Genomic DNA, 19259 nt, shown 5'->3' with positions numbered 1-19259 from the left:
CCCGGACTTAAACCCGATAGAGCACGTCTGGGACATGATGGGGAGGAGTCTCGAGCAGCTCGAAGCCCATCCACTTGGACTGCAGCAGCTGGGTGTGGCTCTGGAGGCTGCATGGGATGCACTGGACGTCAGAGACATCAATCGCCTCATCAGCTCCATGAGACAGCGCTGTGAAGCCGTTATTGCTGCAGGAGGTGGTCACACTCGTTACTGAACTGCCTGAAAGACACTCAGACATTCGTTTTTACCACTTCATGTCGGTAGCTGATACCCCTCGGGGCCCACTTTTCAGGATGTGCAGTGATGCGAGAGACATTGTGCAACAACTGAAACCACCCATGCGTGAAATTGATTACAGCGTGTTTAAGGACATTTAGGACAGTTGTACTGAGGTATTTCCAGAAATAAAACACCTTGTATAAAATCTTTATGTACGTTTTAAAAAGTGGTCCTTAACTTTTTTTGAGTAGTGTATATTTAATTGGATGGACGAATAATTATCGTGTATTCAATGTAAACGGGATCCAGACAAGACGTATGATTTTTTTCAACTTTCTTCTTCTTCTTTTAAATAGGCATTTTATGCTTATTATTGTTATTCCACTTCCTTGTTATTGTTACTGTTCTTGGTTCGATCATGAAGCTATTTTGGTTCGATGTAATGGGAAGTTGTACATGTGTGACATCACAGATCTTGGTCACATATATAACACTAGTGATCTCATTATTCAAGTGCTCATAACTTTTCTATTATTCATTCAATTTTTTTTCGCAAACTTTCATCGATATGTTACTTTGATTCGTCTCTTTATATAATTCAATATAAGAATATCATTCTCCCAAAAAAAAAGATTTACTCACACCACCAACAAGCATATTATCTGATCTTTACATTTCACCAACTCACCAACTGGTCTGAAAGCCTTATGATATATATGGGCAAAAAAAAACACTTATATTTCCGTTAAATATATTTTATTTTGATAACCAATATGGTCCTCTGTAATTATTTTCATTAAATACAACAAATATATTGTCTCAACTTGGAGTCATCTGAAATCTACATCGAATCATCAAATAAGCTGTCTTGATTATACCATGATACAAGAAACCTTCCAAAATGTGTACTGTACAACCATTCCATACTTTGCACATAGCAGCTGGTCTGCTAAAGCCAGGGCAATAACACCACATACATGAAGAACACTCAGAGGCCTTCGATGAAATAAATAAGTTAAAAGCCATAAGCATCATTCTTCTTCATCTTATTATTATTATAATCATTATAATCATTATGAATATTATGATTATTATCAATATTATCATCGTTATTATTGTTGTTGTTGTTATAATCATCATCGTCACCATTGTTATTATCATTATTATTTAGAGAGTAATAAAATGGAATTGGCATGGATATTTAAGATTGACAAATGTAAAACTGTTGTATATCTCTATATCAAACTAAACAAATTCATGATTCATCATGTTCCATTCATATTAATATAATATTTTGCACACAGGATGTTAATTTCATCTACACACAATACTGAATTTGCAGTAGCTTCTTTAGGTCTTAAATTTTGGGGCCTTTAATTTACTGTTTTGTTATCATTTAGAGAATAATAGGTACACCCTCTTTGGTTATTCATTTTCATTTCAACTAAATGTCATCAAGCAGTTATACATTGAGTGTAACACCTTTCCAGGATAATGTTTGGGTTGATGAGAAAATATGAGCTGAATACATTGCAAATTAATTCTGACAGGATCATTATTAATGTAATCTGTATAAGACTACTAATCTAATCTGAAAAACGTGAAGTATCAGATGCGTATTAAATATACTTGAGAATCGAGTTCTTTTCAATAAATAGATTTTCAACGCATATTTCATCATTAATTATTTCAACATTACCCTAATTTGAATACAAATATAACAGCCAACTGGCACTGACGTTTGCACTTTACTATTTGGTTATTAAAGAACGAGATAATGTATTGGGAGAGTAGACACTTTCGAGATTTGCTTTTAGACCTAAAATACAACTGACTCCATATAAGTTAGATCCTGAATAGAAACAAGTGGAATGCCTCTGGCTGTCTCACCTGCATCACACGATTCAATATAGCAGCAGTGCTGACTTTGAAAACTACTAATAATTATTCATAAAAACACCATTCACATAATGATACAATACTACGTTCATTGACATTTGACCTTGATCATGTGACTTAAAACTTGTCAGTGATATACTTGATTACCCTTATATCCACATTTTATACACTGTATCTATAAACTTTGAAAGTTATGACAGCAATTTAATAATTACCACTAAAATGACCAAAGTTCAATGACCTTAAATGACCTTTGACTTAGGTCATGTGACCTGAAACTAGCATGAGATGTTCAGTGATACTTGGTTACTCTTATGTCCACATTTTATGAACTAGGTTACTAGACCAATACACTTACAGAGATATGATGGTAATTCAACAAATAACCCCAATATGGCCAAAGTTTATTGACCTTAAATGACAAACCTTGGTCATGTGACCTGAAACTCAGACAGGATCTTCAAAGATACTTGATTACTCTTATGTCCAAATTTCATGAATCAGATCCATAAACTTTCAAAGTTATGATGGTAATTCAACAGATACCCCCACATGGCCAAAGTCCATTGACCTTTGACGTTGGTCATGTGACCTGAAACCCGCACAAGATGTTCAGTGATACTTGGTTACTCTTATGTCCACGTTTTACGAACTAGACCAATACACTTAAAGAAATATGATGGTAATTCAACAAATACCTTCAATATGGCTGAAGTTCATTGACCCTAAATGACCTTTGACCTTGATCATGTGACCTGAAACTCAGACGGGATCTTCAAAGATACTTGATTACTCATATGTCCAAGTTTCATGAATCAGATCCATAAACTTTCAAAGTTATGATGGTAATTCAACAGATACCCCCCCACATGGCCAAAGTTCATTGACCCTAAATGACCTTTGACCTTGGTCATGTGACGTGAAACTCAACCAGAATGTTCAGTAATACTTGGTTAACTTTGGGCCCGTTGCATAAAACTTTTTACCTGAGAAAACTCAGGTTGTTTTTACCGGAGTTTTTGCCCTGTGTAAAAGTCAATGGCAGAAATCAGACTACCCTTAGTTTTCAGTTTTTACCAGTTTTCTCAGGTAAAAAGTTTTATGCAACAGGCCCCTTATGTCCAAGTTTCATGAACTAGGTCCATATATTTTCTAAGTTATGATGACATTTCAGAAACTAAACCTTAGTTTAAGATTTGATGTTGATTCCCCCAACATGGTCTAAGTTCATTGACCCTAAATGACCTTTGACCTTGGTCATGTGACCTGAAACTCAGGCAGAATGTTCAGTAATACTTGATTGACCTTATGGCTAAGTTTCATGAACTAGGTCCATATACTTTCCAAGTTATGCTGTCATTTGAAAAACTTAACCTTCAGTTAAGATTTGGTGTTGATGCCGCCGCCATCGGAAAAGCGGCGCCTATATAGTCTCACTCTGCTATGCAGGTGAGACAAAAAACAGAAAAAGATGTAGTTGAAATTTTTTAGCAGAATTGATTTTGTGGTTTCTTCAGAAAAAATATATGGATTATGGGCTCAATACAGTGTAAGTACAGTGTAATTTTGTTTATCACTGTGTCCCTCATTTCAGACTAGGGACCTCTAAATTATACAACACACAGTAAACACACAAAAAAACAAGGTTTAAAAACCTAGGATAGTGTTTATTAAGGCTAAATCATTAGGGACTTTTTACCAGTGACTTCTGGTGATTTTTCAGTGGAGACAAATGAAATACACACAAGAAATTTCATGTCACCAAAGACAATGAAGATATTTTCTTATCTAGATCACACGTATATAAATTTCAAACCTTTAATCAATCAAAGTAAGGCTTTGGAAGCATACCGAGCAGGGAATCTCAATTTTCTCACTTGAATTTATTGGTCGGAAACATAATCCTGTTGCATGGGCACAGCAATATGGATTCTTGTGTTTGCTACTCTTCGTTACTCCACTGCAGAGTCGCGAAGGAATAACAACAAGTCAAAGACATATGCTATATGTATAAATTTCAAACCTTTAATCAATCAAAGTAAAGCTATGTGAGGAAGCTACAAAATAACGCCTGAGGTGGTTTGGGCACATATGCCGTATGTCACAAAACCGCTTTCCAGTTCAGGCGTACAGAAATGACTTTGACAAGAGGAGACCACCAGGACGTCCCTCTTCCAGATGGAGGGACCAAGTCAGAGGAGATGTGGGTCTCCCTCTACTGGATGCTGAAGACCTAGCCCAGGGTAGAACTGAATGGAAAAGGATCACCCATAGGAGAGCGAAGGAACATACCGTCCTATGCACCTAAGTCAGTCAGTCAAAGCTATGGTGTGAATATGGTATCATGTGAAAACTGGATGTAAAGATCTAGAGAATGAAATAAAGTTGTTGATATTCATAATCTTTAGTGACACTGAAATTGTTTTTTCTTTATCTTAGTGGTCTACCGGTCTAGAAGAAATGGCACCAGTGACTGGCAGCATCCGTCATTCCTCAGTGGACCAGTCGGTCTGACACAGTCCTAGATTTCCATGGGCAGCCATGTTCTAGGAATATCAATAAAAAATGTACATCAAAGTGATAAATCATTGATTATATGATCTACATGTAATGCACAGGTGTCATATATTGTTTTGTCCTCCGTCATACATGTAACATCACCTGGAAACCCTCCATGTGCTCAAATTGAAATCTCTCTGTCCTGTCTATTGCCCCCATCTCTCTCTCTTTCACACCCTCTTTCTTTCTCTCTCTCTTTTTTATCACCTAATGTCACATTTTTATACACTTGAAAGGGCACATATATACATGAATTTATATCCTTAACATCTTTCTCGGCTATTTAAATAATTGCATTCATCCAGACCAACACTCCATGACTTGATCTCATCTACAAGAGTCAAGAGGGTCCTGCTTCATAAAATACTATGAGCTGCTTTGTCCAAGAATAATAGCGTTAGTTGGTGATAAAGAGGCTTTGTGAAATCAGACCATGACCTCTGGTGCAGGTTGGAAAGTTAACATCATCTATCACTGCAGTATTGTCAATCATGGCCCACCTAACGAGGGGTCAATCATTGCTCAGTCTAAGTCCTCATCACTGCTGGAATCAAGAACGGGTTTCATTCCTGGCTGGTGACCATTACTCTTTGATGTGCCAGGTCGCATCGCTGCTTCTGTTTCTTTGACAGCTTGAGCTTCATCTGCCTGCAGGGTCCGGTGAATGTCGACTGGAATCTCTTCATTGTCCATCAGCTGACAAAAGTTCTTGTACTGTAAAAAATGCCAGGTGATACGCATTAATATTGGGAGTTACTATTAGTCATTTTCACTATGTTCATATTTTAGCTTTCGCCTAATTTTTTTGGAGAAATTGAAAACTATATATTTTTGGAAAGGTTACTGTATGGGGATTCAGGATAACAATGTTTTCATTTGCACCGTGACCTATATGGCCGCGATCTTGGATTTTTAAAAATGGCTGCCAAAAACAAGGTTTTCAACAATATCTCGGCTTCGAAGTAACATAGAATCATGATTTTGACACCTAAACCATCATTTCTGAGGTCAAGGAATTTATTGATATCAGAACGATCAACTTTATTCTAGAAAGTAAATCATTTTCATAGTATTTTCTGTCCTTTTCTCCATATTTCCAGACTAGAATTCGTATTAAAGTCCAAATTAAGTATTCCAATATAAGCGATCGGAACATAGGGGAAAAGTAAGCCAGTGTGTCATGAATGCTTTTTCTAATAACTTCGCATGTGTTTCAGGTTACATGATCAAGGTCAAAGGTCAGATACCTGTAGGGTAGCTGAACTTTGACCATGTTGGGTATAAACTTGAAATCTTAAACAAGCTTAAGTTTTGAAAGATCATCATAACTTAGAGAGGGTATGGGTAATACAGTCATCTTGAATGAGTTTCAAGTCACACGATCAAGGTCAAAGGTAATTTAGGGTTAATGCATTTTGACCATGTTGTGATTTTACTATTCAAAACTTATCTCACTAGTGCTAATATTTTTAATTTCAAGCTCGGCCTAATTTAGCAAGTCCCTATTTTATAAAACTTCCATATAATGGTCATCAAGTATCAGAAAATTGATAAATGAATTTCAGTCCTCCATTTGAAGGTAGGTGGCCAATTATGAGTAAAAAAATAAGAAAGTTACAAAGAGATAGACCGGGGGCTGAGAGAGTTTATTCAGCTGATCGGGTACATAAGGTTTGATGGTCCCATCATGTTGGCATGATATCAGTGGTCAAGAAAATGTGTTGCTGCCAGGTCATATCCTGTACAGAAGGCCCAGACGACCCCATTTTTGTCGGCCATCTTGGATTTTTCATGAATATCAATTATTTTCATATTTTTGCACAGACAATGGAAAAATATTACATAATAATAATAATAATTAACATCATTTATATAGCGCTTATCACAAAGAATGTCTCTAAGCGCTTAAGGAAAATACATACGAAGACAAGAAATTTCATATTGATAAATACGCCTTTCGCAATGATTTGGATAGTAGAAATTTATTGAAATTGTTTTCTGGACAGTCTGGTTAATATTTTTTGAAAAATATGAGAATTTATGCCAAAATTTCCATGTTTTTGGTCAAAAATTTGCATGTGCATTATTATCTTTCTGTTTTGTCATTAATATCAACAACTAATGCAAAATATCAGCATTCAACACGAAAGAGGATATATTAACGAGAACATTGATATGCTTCATGACAGTATTAATGTCTTAACTTGCTTAGATAAAGGGAAAATACCTCCAGATGTATTCCCCGATATTGCTACATGTATAAAATGACACCAAAAAGCAACCTCCGTCACCTAGTCACACCAATGATACCGACTACAATGCGCTCGCTTGCATACCTTTAAAAATACTCAATCGGTCTTGCCTCGCCTTTGTTGGTGTGACTAGCACGCATGAATGCATGTAATGAGCGTAGTGATAGAAAAGTGTATATTACATATATGTACATGTATATGGGTACAGTATGAGGGCAAAAGGCGTTGTCTACATATTAAAGCAACTTTATGTTAATGAAACCTCTTGGAAAAGAATAGAGGAGGCATTGCTCTGCATGCTGCAAGCAATTACATTCGAGGCACCTTAAAGCAGTCCTGCAAGAGCCTGTCGAAGGTACCCCACCCTTATCCATAGCTTGACTATGAAATATATTGCATTTTGGAGCCCTCAATGTGGCAAAATAATGCATCGGTAAGGTAGAAAAACAACTTCAATTTTCTTGAAATCACTTGGAGACAAAAGAGTAGGCTTTGCCGCTTTTCACTATCAGCTACATAAAAAGGAGGGAGGGCACAGCAAAGCCTACCCTCTCAGGGGGCTGCTCCAAGTCACCCAGCCCATTTTTCGTATTTTGCCCATTTCTTGGAAAATTCGCCATTTTTTAGCCACATTGAGGAAAAGGTGTTTCTACTATGTAGTGAAGCCACTTTTATTGTTTAAACCACTTGGAGACGAAAGAGTAAACTTTCTTCTATCTGCTACATATAAAAAAACGCTTGCAAATCGAAGCCACCCCTGTCAGTGGGTTGCCAAAGACACCCTCCCCTTTTTCTGTATTTTGCAAATTTATGGAAGAATCTGTCATTGCTTTAATCCACTTGGAGACAAAATATTAGCATTTAGTCTATCAGTTACATATAAAGTACTGGTACAGCAAAGTGTACCACATTCAGGGGCTACCGAAATCACCCACCCCTTTTCCATATTAGAAAATCTGTAAATTTGGAGGCCACATTGAGGCAAAAAGATGATTCTCCTATATAGCACACCACTTTCATTGTATTAAAACCACTTGGATACGAAAGAGTAGTATTGTCTCTATCTGCTACATATAACGAAGTGCTCACACATCGGAGCCTTCCGCCGTCAGGGGCTCCCGAAATCATTCATCTCTTTTCCGTATTTTACCTTTCTTTAGAAAATCTGCCAGTTTGGAGCCACCAAAGAGGGTAGGCGTCGATGTGCCAGCACCTTTTTATATGTAGCTGATAGGAAAAAAAGCCTTCTTTTTCATTTCCAGGTGGTTTGAAAAATAAAAGTGACTTTACTATATATCAGAAACGCCCTTTGCCTAAATGGTGACTCTAAATTGACGATTTTTCTAATAATTAGGCAAAATGGACAAACAGGATGGGGTCACTTAATTTTCAGCAGCCCCCGAAGAGGGTAGGCGTCGATGTGCCAGCACTTCTTTATTTAAAAAATGCCTACTCTTTCATCCCCAAGCACAAAAAAAATATTTTTAAAAAATTCAAATAATAAAAGTGGTTTTACCTCAGACATAGCAGAAATATCTATTTGCATCAATGGGGGCTAAACACTGAGAATTTTCCAATAAAGAGGGAAAATAGGCAAAAAGGTATGGTGACTTCAGCAGCCCCTGAATTGAGTAGCCTCGATGTTCCAGCACTTTTTTGCATGTAGCTGATAGAAGAAAGCCTATTCTTTCATCTTTAAGTGGTTTAAAAAAATAAAATTGGTTTCACTATATAGCTCTTTCAATAACTGCGAATTATTCAAAATGTGGGAAAATAGGCAAAAGGGTGGGGGAGAATTCGGCAGCCTCTGATGGGGGTAGGCTTCGGTGTGCCAGCGATTCTTTATATGTAGCAGATAGAAGAAAGTCTACTCTTTCGTCTCCAAGTGGTTTAAAACGATAAAAGTGGCTTCACTACATAGTAGAAACACTTTTTCCTCAACGTGGCTCCAAAATTACGCTGATAGAGAAAATCCTACCTTTTTGTCTCCCAGGAGTTACAAAACAATACAAGGCAATTAAAAGCAATTTTTTGTCTCGCCCACTTATGAAAATAACCAGAAATATCGTGATTTGCGAGGGCACGCAATGGAATTGTATCGAAATTTCATTGTGAAATGACTGGGATGGAAACACTTGTCATAAGAGTCTTGCATGTAAACTTTAATGTTGACCTCAAAATGAACTTTGACCATACCATGTGACCTCCCAACACAATAGCATGCAGGTCCCCTAAGTACATCTACCATCCAAGTTTGGTTGAAAAGTGATTTATGGTTGCAGAGTTATGTGTCATAAGAGAGTCTTGCACAGAAACTTTAACATTGACCTGAAAATGACCTTTGACCTTATCATGTGACCTCCGACTGCAGCGTGACATACAGGTCTCATAACTTCATCGACAATCCAAGTTTTGGTGAAAAGTGACTTGGGGTTGCGGAGTTAGGTGTCATAAGAGAGTCTTGCATGTAAACTTTAACATTGACCTGAAAATGACCTTTGACCTTACCATGTGACCTCCTACTGCAGCATAACATGCAGGTCCCCCAAGTCCATCTACCATCCAAGTTTGGTTGAAAAGTAACTTACGGTTGTGGAGTTAGGTGTCATAAGAGAGTCTTGCATGTAAACTTTAAAGTTGACCTGAAAATGACTTTTGACCTTACCATGTGACCTCCGACTGCAGCATAACATGCAGGTCTCCCAAGTCCATCTATCATCCAAGTTTGGTTGAAAAGTGACTTACGGTTGCGGAGTTAGGTGTCATAAGAGGGTCTTGCATGTAAACTTTAACGTTGACCTGAAAATGACCTTTGACCTTACCATGTGACCTCCGACTGCAGCATAACATGCAGGTCCCCAAGTCCATCTACAATCCAAGTTTGGTTGAAAAGTGACTTACGGTTGTGGAGTTATGTGTCGTAAGGTTTGTGACGGACGGACGCCAGATGACGGACAGACGACATTTGGATCTTTAAGACAAAAAGTGACTTCCTGCAAAGCAGAATCACCGTTTGTCTCAATGGGGCTTCAAAAGGGCGAATTTTCCTAGAAATGTGCGATATACGAAATAGGGGTTGGATGACTTCAGCCGCCCGCTGAGGGGGTAGGCTTCGATATACCAGCACTTCGTTATGATGTAGCAGATAGAGAAAATACTACTAGTACTTTTTCGTATCCAAGTGGTTTTAAGACAATGAAAGTGGTTTGCTATATAGAAGAAACATGTTTTTGCCTCAATGTGGGCTCCAAATTCACAGATTTTCTAATAAGTACGAAAAAGGGGTGGGTGATTTCGGGAGCCCCTGACGGGGGTACGCTTCGCTGTATCAGCATTTCTTTATATGTAATTGTTAGAAGAAATGCTACTCTTTTGTCTCCATGTGATTTTAAGACAATGAAAGAGGATTGCTATTTAGAAGAAACACCCTTTTGCCTCAGTGGGGGCTCCAAATTTGCAGATTTTTCCATAAATTTGCAAAATACGGAAAAGGGGAGGGTGTCTTCAGGCAACCCACTGACGGGGGCGGCTTCGATGTGCCAGCGATTCTTTATATGTAGCAGATAGAAGAAAGTCTACTCTTTCGTCTCCAAGTGGTTTAAAACAATAAAAGTGGCTTCACTACATATAGTAGAAACACCTTTTCCCCAATGTGGCTCCAAAATGGTGAATTTTCCAAGAAATGGGCAAAATACGAAAAAGGGGCTGGGTGACTTGGGGCAGCCCCCTGAGAGGGTAGGCTTTGCTGTACTGTGCCCTCCCTCCTTTATACATGTACGTAGCTGATAGTGAAAAGCCTACTCTTTCATCTCCAAGTGATTTCAAGAAAATAATTTTTTTTTTTTTTTTTACCAAAGCATCATTTTGCCACACTGAGGGCTCCAAAATGCAAGATATTTTAATAGTCAAGAGCTCTACGGATAAGGGTGGGGGTACCTTCGACATGCTCTTGCGGGACTATGCTTTAAGGTGCCTGAATGTAATTGCTACCTACATGCAGAGCAATGCCTCCTCTAACTTATACCATTTGAAATTTATGCCTAGTAAAAAAAGAACAGTTGCATGTATAGCACTTAAGCGAAAGGCATATAAGGGAACTGAAGACGTCACACACATAATTTATGTTACATTTCATAACATAATACATAATATTTCAGTGTTGCAATCCGCATGGGCAGCAGAGCAGAGGATTATCCTATGTTCATGGGGGAGGCGGCATTGTTACGTCCCTCTTAAATACAAAAGATTATCCTCTGCTCCGCCACCTTTGGTAATCTGTCAATGTAAACATGGTTTTATTTCACTATTAACATGTGAGATCATCATTTTAACTTATCTTGTCATGACTCGTTTCAATCAGGAGCTTTTCTGTTTTGTGTTATAAGGTTACATCCTTTTGATATAGGGGGAACTTTCTTTAACTTTCAATAATAAACAGTAACATACTAACCAAATGGGAATGTACGTAAACAGTACTCTTCAGCATTCTTCGACAATTAGAGCATATAACAATAAACAAATATATCAGGCTTTGAGAAAGTATAGTGGAATTATTTATCCGAGGTTGGTCTGGCAATTACTATGTGTTGAGCTTGCAAAGTCAGGTTACTTGAGTTGAATTACCTACTTTTCTCCGAGCCACCGCGCTCAGCGGAACGCAGATTATGCCTGCGCCGACGCATCGCGGGACTTGCCCGGGAGAGAGAGCGCACTGGCCGGTGCGCCAGAGAATTTAGCTAGATATCCAGTTTTGTGAAATAATGACGTCAGACCTCGCTATATCCAAAAATATATCGAGGTCTGACGTCACGCAACATCATAGTTGAAATATATTAGGTCACATGATGCTACTTGAACCAATCACTATACAGGATTTACTCTATGTAGGATATAATAGTGTATGCTTTCGGGACGCACCATAGATATCCAGGAGGGGGGGGGGCTCCGCTCAAATCATCTGAAAGGTGTTTAAAAAAAAGTGTCTCAGTGGAGTAAGGAAAAAAATATTTGCTCAAAGAAGAAAGGAAAAAAAATTGTATCAAAACCCAAACTTCCAGCCCCCCCTGGTATCTAATGGTGCGTCCCTTAATAGCACTTGATATGCATGTAGCGATCAGAGAATACCATAGGGGAGTGAAGATCGCGCATCTAAACTCTAAAAGAACAATGTACCTTTTCAAGTTTCTCTCTAAGTGCTACTATCCGTTTCTCCTTTTCTGCAACAGTCTCTTCTAGCAGCTGGTATTTCTGCTTCTTCCGTGCACGGCATTCTCGTGCACTTTGTCTGCTCCTCTCCAACTTGGCATCACGATCAACTCTAGAGGGCCTCCTTCCTCTCTTGCCCCCACTGGATTGCACTCTTCTTAGTCTGCTCGCACTCCTACCAGATTTCAAATTCGCCTGTACCAAACAATGGGGAAAATAAATGTATTAAGTAATCATAAAGCCAAACTTTCTTCAAGCTTAAATAGTAATGTTCAAATATACCACAATGCAATTATGGAATATTTTTCGTAAAGTATCTAATCACGCTAACAATCATATTTAAATGTTTCAAGTCTAAAACTTGACCCATCTTTTGATTGAATAAATCAGTATTGGTCAACTTGCTACCTTCTCCATGTTCGTTCAAAATCTAAGCCAATTGAGATATTTTGCAATGTATAAACTTTGATGGATCAAGAGGGTGGAATTAGATTGAATCCAACCAAAGGAATGAGAGGGGAAAAATAACAAGGAACAGAGACAAAAGAATGGGATTTTTTTTTAATCAGTGGAGTGGACATATGGAACTCTTTCCCCTAATTTTTTCCGCATTATCTTTCCATCGGCCTGTTTTTGTGTTCAAAAGTGGGGGGCGAGAGAATGTCAGAAATTGCCATACCAGTATACCATACAGGTTCACGTTCCAAATACCATTTTTTGGGGAAAAAGAGGAAATGTGATATGACGTCATATCCTGGTTGCCTCCCCCCCCCCCCCCACCGCTCTCTTTCAGTCTCACCCACTTCTATAGTACCAATGAGGTCAAACAACAGTTTTGACCTCATGAACGACAATATACCTTTAGTTGTAAATCATCGCAATATATGAATATTCCATAATAACATCCTCAAATTTACCAAAACAGTTGAGAAAATTGTAGCTTCGCGTATCGGACTGAAACTGAATATACAAGCAGAAAAAATTGCGTTGCCAATTTAGCTGTATATACACATAGTAGTGCGCTGTGCTGCGGGTCTGTATTATGATGAAAATATGAAACTGTTTTAATCACAACAATCACTTGAAAACGGACATATAGAATAGTCTTTATAGAATTCTTGTATGATAGCATAACATTTCGCCATGGACTAATTTTATGAAATGATACTTTTTTTATAGCAATCCTTTGTCAAGTGACAAGATATATTCGGTAGCAGGTCAAACCCCGGGGGGGCCACTTACATTGACGAGTGGATACCATGCGCGACCAAAAAAACACGTAAAAAGGATGTCTTTTTCAAGATAGGGCACGTTACGTACGTAACGTAAAAAGGGTGTCAAAAACACTAAAATAGTGAAAAAAGGGTGTCTATTTTGCTAGGAAAGTTACGTGATTAGGGTCAAATTTGCGAGGGTAAAAAGACTAAAATGTTTTATTAAGGATGTACTTTTTAGCCCAACAATCAACACTACTTCAATAATAGAGTCTGACTTTGCGCGAGGTGTGGGAGGTGGGGCCGTACTAAACCCAATGATGTAAAGGTAAAACCGACGTCTGTGACATATAACGATTAAAATATTGCTGTACTTGTTTAGGGGTTCAATTCAGGGAATACTTGCCAAGGGAATTATTTTATTTCCAATACTTGTTAAGGGTAGGGTTTCACACGACAATACTTGTTAAGGGGTGCATTTTCAGAACATGGAAAATACGTGTTTAGGGTGCTTTTCGGGACCCCATGGTCGCGCATGGTATCCACTCGTCAATGGAAGTGGCCCCCCCCAGGGGTCATTACCGATCGCATATTATGCGATGTTTTGAAATCGGCCGTGAATAATACGTGTGAGGAAAAAGATACTGGCCCAAAACAAAATCACCAATTTTGAGGATAACCGGAGGAAGGACACGGAGTGAAATACGGGTGAAGAGTAAGAAATTAAGCTATTTTACTTTCTCGTTATATTTTTTTTCAATGATTTTTTTTACAATAAATAACATTTCCATCTCACCTTTGTCACTCGGAATATCTGATCGAGTTCACCGTCCGGAAGTTCGGGTAGGTGCACCCACGGGTACATTACCGCCGCCGTGCACAGGATTACCACTGGCACGGCACTTGTATATAAAGTTTATTCGTCTTTTCTAAAAATTAGAAATAGATACCTATTTAAAATGAAGCCAATTTCATTTCCTCTCTGTCTTTCTGGTACTTTATATCGATGATGTCGAAGCAGGCATGGAGCTAATTCGCTGGTTTTCTCTATCCGCACAGAGAGGGCACGCGATATTATTTAATAAACTTGCTTGTTTATGTCGTTTACGTCAGATCAGCTGTACAGCTGGTTGCGTTCTAGGCGCTCCGCATTTTTTTCGCTGTTCAGCGTTATTTTATGATGTAGCGCCATCAGCGATTATACGTGAGATGCAACCTGTTGATTTTTTGGTACAATTTCCTATTATGCGCCGACGACTTGAATCTAGACTGTTCGATAGGAAAAATTCGCATTTCGATTGTTGTTTGCGTAATTTCCACCGCAGTATTAAGGATCGGACGGAGTGTCTTGGCTGAGATTTGGAGATAAGCGTTTAAAATCCCTTTTTATAAATACGTTCGACACATTTTTAAAATTAAATTAAATGATAAGATTTAGATGAATAAATTTAGTATATTGTGAAGATTTTGGCGTGTTTCATTCTCTCACATTCGTGTGATGAATGAAAACGTCAAAATTCATGAAATGACATGCGTTGTGCGAGGTTACAATACAACTAACCTCGCATGCTTGTGTGAGTGGGGTAGGTGCACTTGTTCACTGCTACCATCCTGTCTGTGGAGAATCTACACTACAGGTAGGACTATGGTATGCCAATGCTGTATTGAGCACTCACTTTAAAAAATCATAAAAATATCACTTTTGTGACCAAAATTATTCATTTCCATACAGTTGCAATTCAATTTTCATTATTAACTTAGAATAATTTTTGTATTGACCAGAGCGCTCAAAAGCTTGAATTTTTGGCATATTTTTGTGTACTCCCTCTATTGGTGGAAAGTAATATGGCAAGAAAATTTACATTTTTCAAGCTCTATTTTTAATAAAGAAAAAATAATTTAAAGAATCAAATTTACTTAAGAGCCAAGATCAAGTTATATATAATGAAAAGCTGTCATGGAAACTGACAGTGTAAAAAAATCAAGCATTTGTCCAAGAGAAAAAGAGAAAATAATCCAAACATTGTCAACCTTATTTTGCCACACATAGTCATACTCAGTCATAGAGATGTAACTGAGGGAGTACCTTTAGAATCCAATGTCATGAATCGATTACAAAAGAGCAATTACCTACTAATTGCTGCTGCCGGTGTGGTGCGATATCAGTTTTGTCGCCCTCTACGTTCGTGAGTGAATTAAGAGTCCCCGGCGACAAGCAGGAATCGGATCGGGAGATGGATAAAGGATGGGGGGAGGGGGCAGATGGGGGAGGGGGGATGGCCCCGTAGAGGGAGTACACGACTTGTCCAATGTGGTGGATGTAGTAGGAGAGAGTGAAGTAATGGCAGGTGATATAATAATCAGAGGACTTAAAAAGGGATGATATATATGAAGGGATCAAAGAGGGGGCGCGTGATCGAGGACACGTGCAATGGTATATAATTATGTTGATGATGTTGTTTAAGGAATGATATACGTTGATATCTATATGGATACAGAATACTTGGATACTATTATATTAAAACATGTATGGATATGAATACATGGATACGTGGATACTTGGATACTATTGGATACTTGGATACTTGGATACGTGGATACGCGGACTAGGATACGTGGATACTTGGATACTATTGGATACTTGGATACTTGGATACGTGGATACTTGGATACTGTTGGATACTTGGATACTTGGATACGTGGATACGCGGATACGTGGATACGTGGATACTTGGATACTATTGGATACTTGGATACTTGGATACGTGGATACGTGGATACGTGGATACGTGGATACGCGGATACTATTGGATACTTGGATACTTGGATACGTGGATACGTGGATACGCGGATACGTGGATACTTGGATACTATTGGAGACTTGGATACTTGGATACTTGGATACGTGGATACGCGGATACGTGGATACGTGGATACGCGGATACGTGGATACGTGGATACTTGGATACGTGGATACGTGGATACTTGGATACTGTTGGATACGCGGATACTTGGATACGTGGATACGCGGATACGTGGATACGTGGATACTATTGGATACTTGGATACTTGGATACTATTGGAGACTTGGATACTTGGATACGTGGATACGCGGATACGTGGATACGGAGATCTTAGATACCTTTGGTTACATGGATACTTGGATACGCGGCTACGGGCACATGCCTACATGAAAACTTAGATACATAGATACTTGGATAAGAACATCAAGGAGCTTTTGATACTCTGGAACATGGAAAACACATGAAGAAGTGCATGATACTAAGTGTACTTTTAGAACGAAGCATCACAGACCCTAATTACCTTATTTTCAGATAATTGACATCGTCACTTTTAATCTGTATTTTTCTTGAGAGAAAAGATAGAAAAGGCTACTTTCATCAGTGAATCGTTAAAAATTGGCTGCTCTCTTTATAATTATAACGAGACATATATCAATTCCCTAAGCCCATATGATTACAATTTGACCAATTAATCTTAATCCTTTTTAGGATTGATTTTATTTAATTAAGTTGATTTCAGTAAACAAAATATAAATAAACTATTTGGATTATTATAGATTTTTCAGTCAACATAAAAGAAGGCTAATATAATAACATGTACGAATATGCAGCTTAAAGGTCAAGTCTACCCAAAAAGTTATTGATTTGAATCAATAGAGAAATAAGAAACAAGCCAATTTCATCAAAAAACGTATGTAAAATAAGAAAGTTATGACATTTGGAAGTTTTTCGCTTATATTTCGCAAAACAATTACAATCATGTACAACTCAGTGATAAGTAATAAGACACGAGCAACAGAGAACAACAAAATAGTTAAGTAAGGGGATAATAAGAACGATATACGTTTTGGTTATATTAAAATGACCAATCAATTTCAAAACATTGGTTACAATTCGACAATTAATTTCACTCACTCCTGTTGGTAATTGCAACGAGACACATCATAGGGCCAATATCACAATCCTTTTTTTTTCATTCCTATGTCTTGTTATGTGAATGTCTCGTTCTGATTATAAATTATCTCATATGACTCGTTCTATTTATAATTATTGGCATATAATTTACTTCTTTTCAAAAATTATAGAAAGAGTGAACTTGATGAAGAGAAATAGAAGAGGAATTACAGAAGGTGGAAAATAGGATAAAAGGAGAAGACGGAGGAGGAGAATGAAGAAAAATAGGAATATGAAGTAAGGGAGTGCAATACAAAGTTTTGTGAATGATATATTGCATTATTGGCATATAATTTACTTCTTTTCAAAAATTATCTTCTATACATCCAGAAGACTATCAAGAGAGCATGGAGAACTGCAATTGTAACAGAACATCGGCATGCAATGACGCCTATGATATAATATCTCGTTTTAAGCATAAATTGGATTAAACTTTAATTGGTGGGTTGTAATGTGAATGTCTCGTTCTGATTATAAATACAGATAAGTATTAGTCCTATATGATTCGTTCTATATCTTAATTTTTATCAAAAATGATTTTTTTTTTAAATAAGTATTTTATGAATTTAGACCTAGTTAAAAATTGAATAAGTTGACCGGTTTATGAAAAGACATGACTTTCTTAGCGTTTTTTGAAATGGTGAACAGGAATGTTATATCTGACTAAACAATATTACTGATTCGAGTGCGAAGCGCGATTTAAAATATGTTATAGGGCCTATTGCGATCGGAAACTTCATATTTTAAGTACGTTTTGTACATAAATTTAAACCTAAAAACGGACATTCCTTGCTTTTTTTTTTGGGGGGGGGGTCTTGTTGTATGCATTAAAAATTCTTTAGTAATTTACGTTAAATAATGTGTTTAATTGCCAATATTTATTATCATCTACGATTATGCTGTAACGAAAAATGCATACACGACATACCTACAGTTACAACATCACCTTATTAATAAACTGGTAATAGATACTGTCTTGCTCGAATGCAGTATACTGAAAATTTATCAAAATCGAATATAAAATAAGAAAGTTATGACATTTAAAGATACGCTTATTTTCAACAATTGGAAATTTTGAAATATGACGTGCTTGCACAACACATGTAATTCGATTTAATTATGTTAAAAAATGTCACTTCAGAATTCCTTCAGTTCATTGATAAAGAACCACCTGTGAATGCCTTTGAGACTATAGGGATACCGTGTAAGATTAATACCCCAAATTCTTGAAAGGAGGGATTAAGATTTAATAGTGATTACGTAATCTATTGAAGTTAATGACCGGCATGAACGTGAGACCGGCATGAGACGAGGAAAGAAAGATGAAATAAAAAAAGAGAAAAAAATGTGAAAAAGGAATATAAGAAAAAACAGAAATTCAAGTTTATATTCCTAATGCATTTTAAGCACTTTGTTTGATCGTGAATGATATTTTATTAATAAGAAATAATAATAAATGATAGCATGTTTATAAATATCGCTTTTCTCAGAACGGCTCAAAACGATTTACAGCATATTATTGTCCCATGATTCATTTCAATCCCGCATGAAAAGTGCACAATTTCCACATCTTGGGAAGCATTCCTTGCATTCATCGCAGCCTCGAAATGGCGCTTGCAAATTCAAGCATACAATAACTTTCGCATCCAACCGGGTACCCATTTAGCACCTGGGTCGAGAGTGGCAAGGTGTGCCGGCAATACGTCTTACCAAAGGACGGTATACTAGACCGCGGTGTGAATCGAACACACGACTCTCCGTTTACAAGGCGGGAGTCAGAACCACTATACGCCACGACTCTTAAAAAAAAGGCCTTCCTGAAAAAGTCGTGCACAGAACATGTTTCTCATAAACATAAAATATGAGCGCGAACTTCTTTCAAACATCAAGGACGAAAAGACCTAAGTATTTTTCGTAAAAATGAATAGCGTGCA

General features: G+C 37.5%; 1 protein-coding gene across 1 annotated transcript; it reads right to left on the bottom strand.

Annotated features, from left to right (window-relative positions):
* Nucleotides 1–948: 948 nt before the first annotated feature.
* On the bottom strand, nt 949–14213 carry LOC129263373 (cAMP-responsive element-binding protein-like 2). The gene is made up of 3 exons (XM_064104816.1): nt 14145–14213; nt 12102–12329; nt 949–5391 (listed from the first exon to the last, which is right to left on the bottom strand). Exons 1-3 carry the CDS (start codon nt 14211–14213, stop codon nt 5200–5202), a joined length of 489 nt encoding a protein of 162 aa, XP_063960886.1. The 3' UTR covers nt 949–5199.
* Between the last annotated feature and the right edge of the window lie 5046 nt (nt 14214–19259).

Source organism: Lytechinus pictus, chromosome 1, assembly GCF_037042905.1.
Source record: "Lytechinus pictus isolate F3 Inbred chromosome 1, Lp3.0, whole genome shotgun sequence".
In the NCBI taxonomy this organism is placed as follows: domain Eukaryota; kingdom Metazoa; phylum Echinodermata; class Echinoidea; order Temnopleuroida; family Toxopneustidae; genus Lytechinus; species Lytechinus pictus.
This window is presented reverse-complemented; position numbering and strand designations above follow the sequence as displayed.

Bases quoted from the DNA above. Each gene is read 5' to 3' on its own strand.
- LOC129263373 (XM_064104816.1), bottom strand. From the start codon at position 14,213: ATGTACCCGTGGGTGCACCTACCCGAACTTCCGGACGGTGAACTCGAT. The intron at 12,330-14,144 runs GTGAGATGGAAA...TGTTTGGTACAG, and splicing joins AGATATTCCGAGTGACAAAG to GCGAATTTGAAATCTGGTAG. The intron at 5,392-12,101 runs GTACATTGTTCT...CATTTTTTACAG, and splicing joins TTAGAGAGAAACTTGAAAAG to TACAAGAACTTTTGTCAGCT.